This window comes from Enhydra lutris, unplaced genomic scaffold, assembly GCF_002288905.1.
Source record: "Enhydra lutris kenyoni isolate GAN:26980312 unplaced genomic scaffold, ASM228890v2 scaffoldscaffold96, whole genome shotgun sequence".
Classification (NCBI taxonomy): Eukaryota; Metazoa; Chordata; class Mammalia; order Carnivora; family Mustelidae; genus Enhydra; species Enhydra lutris.
Genome location: NW_019154180.1, coordinates 4,027,637 through 4,036,875, shown reverse-complemented (window position 1 = coordinate 4,036,875; position 9,239 = coordinate 4,027,637). Strand labels below are relative to the sequence as shown.

At 44.6% G+C, this 9,239-nt stretch overlaps 1 protein-coding gene across 1 annotated transcript in view; it reads left to right on the top strand.

Annotated features, from left to right (window-relative positions):
* LOC111139148 (coagulation factor VIII) overlaps positions 1–9,239 on the top strand; it is a 128,782-nt gene that overhangs the window by 116,839 nt on the left and 2,704 nt on the right. The window contains 3 exon segments of the mRNA XM_022491305.1: positions 3,843–3,987; positions 4,325–4,473; positions 5,117–5,293. Coding sequence (XP_022347013.1) covers positions 3,843–3,987; positions 4,325–4,473; positions 5,117–5,293 — 471 coding nt within the window.

Genomic DNA, 9,239 nt, shown 5'->3' with positions numbered 1-9,239 from the left:
TCGCCTGCCTATGTGCCTGGCAAATGCTTCTCCCATCCTGGGGCAGCGGTTTCGGCCTTTCCCGGCCTACACGGTTCCTCCTTCTCCCCCTCCCCAAGTCCTCCTCCTCCTCTTCCTCCTCCCTTCCCCCTCCTCCTCCTGCTTCTTGTGTGGCTATGCTTTTCCTACCCCATTTAAGAAACTCTTGTGTAATAGTTTCTAGACAGAGTCCTTTGGTGCACAAATAGTTTTGGTTTGGTTGGGGTACAACTTATCCTTTGTTTTTCTCCTCCTGCTCCTCCCCCTCCTCCCACCCCTCCTCCTCCTTCCCCTCCTCTCACCCTCCTCCTCTTCCTCCCTCCTTCTTCCTCTTCTGTTCCTCCTCCTCCTTTTTTTGTGGCTGTGCTTTCTCTGCCGCAGTATTTATTTATGCCCCTTGCATAACCAAAGCCACCAGGATTTACATCTCTGTTTTATACCCAGGGTTTCATAGTTTCCTGTTTACATTCAGGCTTGTCAGCCATCTGGGGGGTTCAATTTCGGTTTTACCCTGGACCCCACATTCTTTCTCATGTCTGCGGATATTCAGTTTTCCCAGCACCATTCCCGGAAGAGATTGCTCATTCCTACATTGAATGGCCTGGGCACCCTTGTTCGGTACCAACTATTCATAAATCCGTGGGTTTCTTTCTCACTCTAAGTTCCTAATCGTTGACCTATATGTCTACCATTGTGTCAGTACCACACTTTTTGGGATCGCTCGCTGGAGCTCAGAAATACGTTTTGAAATTGGAAAGTGCGAGTCCTCCAACTTTGTTCTTTTTCCGGATAGATGGTTTTGGCTATCTGTGTCCCTTGCAGGGACACATGCATTTACGATTGGCTTTAACATTTCTGCAAAACAACTCTTTGAGATTTTGATATGGGTTGTATTGAATCTCTGTATTGCCTTGGGGATTACGGCCATTTTAACAATATTACGTGTTCAGTTTACTGAGGCAGGATGTCTTCTCGTTTATTTTTGTCTTCTTTAATTTCTTTCAGCAATGATTTGTAATTTTCAGTGCACAAGTCTTACCCCTCCTTGGCTAAATTTATTCCTGTGTATTTAATTCCAGTTGACGCTATTTTAAGAATTTTTTTTAAGATTTTATTTATTTATTTGACAGACAGAGATCACAAGTAGGCAGAGAAGCAGGCAGAGAGAGAGGAGGAAGCAGGCTCCCCGCTGAGCAGAGAGCCCAATGCAGGGCTTGATCCCAGAACTCTGGGATCATGACCTGAGCTGAAGGCAGAGGCTTTAACCCGCTGAGCCACCCAGGTGCCCCTATTTTAAATAGAATTGTCGAGGGTGCCTTGTTGACTCAGTGGCTTAAGCATCTGCCTTCACCTCAGGCCAGAATCTCAGGGTCATGAAATCACGTCCCACATCAGACTCCCTGCTCAGCGGGGAGCCTACTTCTCCCTCTGCCCCTCCCCCATGCTGCTCCTCACTCACAGGCTCCCTCTATCTCTCTCTCTCTCTTTCTGTCAAATAAATTAAATCTTTAAAAAAATAGAATTGTCAATTTCATTTTAGATTTTTTCACTGCTCCTATTTAGAGACACAACTGATTTTTGTTTGTTGATCTCATATCTTGCTATTTTATTGAATTCACTTACTAACTTTATGTGCTTTCTATATTTAGGATTTTTTATATATAAGATTATGTCATCTGACAATAGAGATAGTTTTCCTTTTACCTTTCCAATATAGATGCCTTTTATTTCTTTTTCTTGTGTCATTGCTCCGGCTAGGATTTCTATTACAATCTTTAAGAGAAACAGTGAAAGCAGACATTCTTGTCTTGTTCCCGATGTTAGGGGGAAAGCTTTCAGTTTGCCACCATTGAGTATGGCATTAGCTATGGCTATTTCAGTAATGCCTTTCATTATGTTTTGTAATTCCCTTTCCATTCCTAATTTGCTGGTGTTTTTTTCAGTAAAAATCAGGTTTTTCTGAGTGCTTTTTCTGCATCAATTGAGAGGATCCTGTGGGCTTTTTCACCTTTGTTTTATTGCTTTAGAGTTAAGTAATTTTCTTATGTTGAAGCATCTTTGTATTCCTGGGAGAATTCCTACTTAGACATGAAATGTAATATTTATACTGTGCTGCTGGATTCGGTTTGCTAAAATTATTTAAGGATTTCTGCATCTATATTCTTTTTTTTTTAAGATTTTCTTTATTTATTTGAGACAGAGAGAGAGCACTAGCAGGGAGGAGAATCAGAGGGAGAAGGAGAAGCAGAATCCCCACTGGACAGGGAGCCCAACATGGGGCTCATTCTCAGGCCCCTGGGATTATGACCTGAGCAAAAGACAGATACTCAACCAACTGAGCCACCCAGGCACCCCTATATTCTTTTTTTAAAGATTTTATTTATTTATTTATTTATTTATTTATTNATTTATTTATTTATTTATTTATTTATTTATTTATTTGAGAGAGTGAGTGTGAGCAAGCAAGAGAGGGAACACCAGTGGGTATAGGAGCAGAGGGAGAACAAAAAGCAGACTCCCCACTGAGCAGGGAGCCCAACGTGTGGCTCGATCCTGAGACTCCAGGATCATGACCTGAGCCAAAGACAGACGCTTCACCAACTGAGCCACCCAGGCATCCCTCCATATTCTTCTTTTTTTTTAAGGACTTTATTTATTTATGTGACAGAGAGAGAGATCACAAGTAGGCAGAGAGGCAGGCAGAGAGAGAGGGAAGCAGGCTCCCTGCCGAGCAGAGAGCCTGACACGGGGCTTGATCCCAGGACCCTGGGATCATGACCCGAGCTGAAGGCAGAGGGTTTAACCCACTGAGCCACCCAGGCACCCCCATGTTCTTCTTTTAGAGATTTTTTTATTTATTATTTGAGAGAGAGAGAGAGAATGGGGGGGGGGCAGAGTGAGAGGAAGAAGCAGATTCCCCACTGAATAAGGAGCCCATTGTGGGGCTCGATCCCAAGATTCTATGATCGTGATCTGAGCTGAAGGCAGACACTTACCCACCTGAGCCACCCAGGTGCCCCGGCAAACAATTTCTTAGAAAATTCCTGATAATACTATAACTCTGATGTGTGATTATGTAACAGACACTTTAATTCCTGTTTTAGTATATTCAAGCAGAAACAAATTGCAAGTGTTTTGTAAAAGATAATTTTCAAGTTTTGTTATACTGTATGCCATGGTTTAAATCTAAGCCGTTTGAATAGGCATCACTATCACGTTTCTCAAACTGTGTTCCTTTTCCTTTAAATATGCCATTCACTTTCCTCTGGAACCTAGACTTGTCAAGGTCCTAAACCCCACATGTTGGATGTTAATTTGTGTGTCACGAATTCATATACAATGAATTATTAATTAAAGCCTGACAGTTCATGCAGAAACACACACACACACACACACCCCACATTCCTGGAAGGTTGCTCGGAGGCTGTGGGGCAGGGTGCTGACTCTGCCCTGTGCTAGTGCTTCTCAAACTTTGCATTCTGATTCAGTAGACATGGAACAGAGCCCAGATGCAGGATTTCTAACTGCTCCCAGGTGATGTTCAGACTGCTGGGTTAGCAGAGCCCTAAATGGCTTCTTCAACCTTGCTGAGCCTTTTACAAGACCCCAGAGCAGAAGAGCACTTCACCGGCCCCAACTTCTTCTAGGGGTTTCTCTCCTTCTTGTGTTCCACTCTAATATCCTGTCTAGCCAGAAGGGTTTTACTTGAGTGTTGAATGCTGTTAAGAAACGTGCAAAGCAAAATTAGAAGGAAGATGTGATTGGGAGGAATTGCTTTGTACTGTCTCCGCTTTCCATGCACCTGTGCTAATCCCTCCCTACAGGTCTTCTTTGGCAATGTGGATTCATCCGGGATAAAACACAATATTTTTAACCCTCCAATCATTGCTCGGTACATCCGTTTGCACCCAACACATTACAGCATCCGCAGCACTCTTCGCATGGAGCTGATGGGCTGTGATTTAAATAGTAAGTGCCAAGCCATCATGGATCCTCCCCTATCCCAACCCCCAGGGAGGATGAGTCACTGTCCTGGCGTTCAAAAGAGTAGGGGGGTTTCCCGGGACACAAAACGGTTAATGCTAAAACCAGTGCAGTGCTGACCAAACCGAGGACTTGGTCACTGTAAGCCTAGGGTTCAGACAGACCTGGGAAGAGCTGGCTCAGAAATGAGGGGCTTGTCAGGCTAACAGAAACAGAATCAATGCAGAAGTTAATGCCTGGGAAGTGACGTCCTGATGGTCGCCCTGTAGCGTCAGTGGATGCAGGCATCTTCTGACGACTGCAGTCCTTCTGTTTCTCCAAGGTTGCAGCACGCCACTGGGAATGGAGAATAAAGCGATAGCAGACGCCCAGATTACTGCCTCATCCTCCCTGAACAGCATGTTTGCCACTTGGTCTCCGTCCCAAGCCCGACTACACTTGCGGGGGAGAGCTAACGCCTGGAGGCCTCAGGTAAGAGGCGGCAAATCTGCCGTCTAACCGACGCAGAGGAGGGGTGCAGGTCGGGAAAGAACAGAGAAGGTCCTTGACTGTTTCTTTAAAGGCATTTCTGTCACCTGATTGTTCCCAAAGGTGCCAGGGTGGTTGTGTCTGGGGGGAGAAATCTGCACAGCGTTTGTTGGGGGAAGTGATCCCTAACTGAGCCTCCAGGCCGCAGAATCTCTAGCGATACTGGGCTGATGTCTGTGATGGCAGACCCGTATCAACAACTGGCCCTCTTTGCACGTTTCTTGGTGCCTCAAAGGAAAGCGGCCATCATGTACAGTTCGCTGGGCACAGTTGTTTTCCCAGCACCACTGAATTGGTGATTTTTCAGTCCCTGAATAGCTCTTACAAGTCCGTCTGTATAGGGCCTGTATATTCACTCAGCAAACACTTACTGGGCTCCTATTAAATGGCAGACCCTGAGGGCACAGGGATGAATCATGAAAAATTGCGGCAGTGAGGTTGCTTAGAGTCTAAGAAGGGAGACTGTCAAAGAGACCGTTAAAATGCAGAGTGATGCCTGCTCTGACATGGTGGAGAAGAAAGGATGTGGGAATTTCTGGCAGCAAATAGTAACCAACAGGTTACTAGTCTAACTGACTTTCCCCAGGCAAATAATCCAAAAGAGTGGCTGCAAGTGGACTTCCAGAAGACAATGAAAGTCACAGGAGTCATCACGCAGGGGGTGAGGTCTCTCCTCACCGACATGTACGTGAAGGAGTTCCTCATCGCTGGCAGTCAGGACGGCCGCAGCTGGACTCTTGTTCTTCAGAATGGCCAAGTAAAGGTATGCCGGTCTCATGGGAGAGGCCCAAAATCTCTCCTAGGGCTTGACATTTAGAAACATAACAAGGTTGATATAGGATTAAACTTTCAGGACACATTTTATTGAGTATCTGTAGTAATAGGACACCATGAAAGGCATTTGGGGAGGACACAGTGACTCCAAGCAAGGATGTACAATCCAAGGAAAGAGGAGAGGAGAGCCAAAAGTTGATTATCCTGTGGATGTTGATGTCATCCAGGATGATGGTGAGAAGCAGGGGTTGAAGAACTCCTTTTTCTTGGCTGATTCTTTAAGTCTCAGATAAACATCGTCTCCAGGAGGAATTCCCTGGTCCTCTAATGCTGCGTTAGACTTCCACTTCTGGTGGCTCAGTGGACCAGGATATAGATAATCTATATTCCAGAAGACATTCCCATTTTTAAAAGGGTTTATCGCTGATACATGCTACCATATGGATGAACCTTGAACGCATTATGTTAAATGAAATAGGCCACACCCCACAATGGGTCATGGGGCATGTGGCAGACCGAAATAGGCCAGACATAAAAGGCCAAGCCATTTCCATGACTGTACTAGTGAGCCTTCTCCAGAGAAACAGAACTGATAGAGTGTGTGTGTATGTATGTCTGTGTATAAAGAGATAATTGTAAGGAACTGGCTCATGGTTATGAAGGCTGATGAGTCCCAAGATCTGCAGGGTGAACCAGCAAGCTGGAGACCCAGGAGTACCAATGGTCGAGTTCTGTCTGAGTCCAAGAGCCTGAGAACCAAGAGAGGTGACGGTGTAAATTCCAGGCTGAAGGCCAGCAGGCTCAAGACTTAGGAAGGATAATTCAGTTTGAGCCCCAAAACTAGGAAAGCCAATGTCCAGGTTAAAGGCAGTCAGGCAGGAAGAGTTCTCTTATATTTAAAGGAAGGTCAGCCTTTTTGTTCTATTCAGGCTTTCAAACAATTGGAGGGTAATCTGCTTTCTTCCCTCTACCATTTGAATGTTAATCTCATTCAAAAACATCCTCAACGGGGCGCCTGGGTGGCTCAGTGGGTTAAAGCCTCTGCCTTCCGCTCAGGTCATGATCCCAGGGTCCTGGGATCAAGCCCCGTGTGGGGCTCTCTGCTCAGCAGGGAGCCTGCTTCCCTTCCTCTCTCTCTGCCTGCCTCTCTGCCTACTTGTGATCTCTGTCAAATAAATAAAATCTTTAAAAAAAAAATCCTCACCAACACACCCAGAATAGTTTGACCAAATATCCAGGCACCTCCTACCTAGTCATGTTGACACACAAAATTAACGATTATAGGGGCGCCTGCCACTCTGCCTGCTTGTGCGCACGCTCTTGTTCTCTCTCGCTCTCTCTCTGACAAATAAGTAAATAAAATCTTCTAAAAAAATTAACAATTATAATGAGGTAGCTTGAAGGGCAAGATCATGGAGACTGAAAGTAGAACAGAGAGGTTACTAAAGACTTGGGGGAGAGGATAATGGAGAGTTACTGTGTAATGCGTTGCGTTTCAGTTTCGCAAGATGAATTCTGGAGATGGACGGTGGTGATGCTTGTACAACATCGTGAATCTATTTAATGCCACTGAATTGTACACTTAAAACTGGTCAAAATGGTAAATCCTATGTTACGTATATATTACCACAATAAAAAGACTATCTCACTTACAGTACATACTTCTTTTTTTAAAAATATTTTATTCTTTTATTTGAGAGGGAGAAAGAGTGCAAGCAATAGCATAGGAACCGGCGGAGGGAGAAACGGGCTTCCCGCAGGGCAGGGAGCCTGACGTGGGGCTCAATCCCAGGACCCCAGGATCATGGCCTGAGCTGAAGGCAGATGCTTAACCCACTGAGCCACCCAGACACCCTATAGCACAGACTTCTTAATGCATTGTTACACTTGGTAAGGAAAGGGGACTCTCCAGCCTCCTCACCAATGAGAACAACAACAAAAACCCATGAGCTTTGATTTGAAAATAATGAGCTGAAATCAGAGCAAAGAGAGGTAAAATATGAGAAAATGTAAAATGGATGAACTTTCCCAAAGCAAAATACTTATATTAGTATTGTTATTAGAGCTAAGCTTTGAGCAAATTGCCAGGAGAACTGAATGCATTAAGTAATGAACTCCAGAAGGGATAAAGTAGTTGTGGGTTAGTAGCAGCTCCGGGCCTCTGGCAGAACTGTGCTCAAGTCCGCTCAGAAGAAAGCACTCTCAGTGTAGGTCTCCAAGATTCCCACATCCTAAAATGGTAAGATCATAAATACTAGCAAACACGCAAGACAACAAACCAACTTGACCACAAGTGAGCCCCTCTGGCTGGCGGTAAAGCATATGACTCTTGATCTCAGAGGCATGAGGTCAAACCCCCAAGCTGGGTGTGGAGCCTACTTTTTAGAAAAATTTTATTTATTTGAGAGAGAGAAAGAGAGAGAGAGAGCGAGCACATAAGCAGGGGGAGGGGCAGAGGGAAAAGGAGAAGCAGACTCCCCACTGAGCAGAGAGCCTGACACAGGGGCTCAATCTCCAGAACCCCGGATCATGACCTGAGTCAAAAGCAGATGCTCAACCGACTGAGCCACCCCGGTGCCCCAGGTGTAGAGCCAACTTTCAATTCTTTTTTTTTTTAAAGATTCTATTTATTTATTTGACAGAGATCACAAGCAGGCAGAGAGGCACACAGAGAGAGAGAGGAGGAAGCAGGCTCCCTGCTGAGCAGAGACCCCAATGTGGGGCTTGGTTCCAGGACCCTGGGATCATGACCCGAGCCAAAGGCAGAGGCTTTAACCCACTGAGCCACCCAGGCGCCCCTAGAGCCGACTTTCAAAAAATTTTTTAATTAAATTTAAAAAACAAGTAAGCAGAAACAATCAATACATAAATACATACATACATAATACATAATACCTAATACATAAACAATCTAAAAACATCAGATATTGATGAACTATGAAAACATAAGAATAAATGACAAACTATCCAAAATTATTAGGTTGTTTTGGGAAAACAAAAGTACTTTTAGAAATGAAGAACATAGGGGTGCCTGGGTGGCTCAGTCGGTTGAGTGTCTGCCTTTGGCTTGAGTCACGGTGGGGGGGGTGGTCCTGGGATTGAGTCCTGCATCGGACTCCTTGATCAGCAGGGGAGCCTGCTTCTCCCTCTTCCTCTGCCTACCACTCCCCCTGCTTGTGCTCTCTCTTTCTCTCTCTCTCTCGCTCTCTGTCAAATAAGTAAATAAAATCTTTTAAAAAAATGAAAAACACAGTTGCTGAAGCTTGAAAATCAAAGAAAAATTTAACAGCAGATTAGACATAGCCAAAGAGAATTTAGTCAATTGGAAGATATAGCTGAAGAAATTACCTAGGACCCAGCACAGAGACAAGACATCTAATAGGAAATTACATAACTGTGATCCCAGAATGAAAGGGACAATATAGTGGAGAAATGGCCAGATGTTAACTTTAAAAAGAAAACTGCCAGTTATTTTATCTGCAAAAATGGATTATTTTGGAATAGCAGAGAATTCCAGTCTGGAACAGGGCAGAACCGTAGACAAGTATACAGAAAGGGGGAAGCTGGGATAAACCGGAAGTTGGAAGTGTAGTGGTTTCTCATTGGCTGAGTTGTGACTGTCTCCTATGGGCTGGGCTGCTGCCAGTATGAGGGTGGATGAGAGGTGAACCTTCCTTCCGTCCTTCTCTGGTAGGAAAGTCGTAAAGAAAGCCATCTCTTCCTGTGGGATTTTCAGTTGAGGACAAGTGGTAAGGTGTGTGAGCTCACCCTGCTGGCCTCCTGACTCCATTCTAAAGGGGTCTCCTTTTATTAATTTTCACAAAACAAACAAGTACAACCACTTTCGCCACTTCTATTCAACATTTTACTGGAAGTTATAACCAGAGAAATTAGTCAAGAGAAAGAAATAAAAGGCATCTAAATTGGAAAGGAAG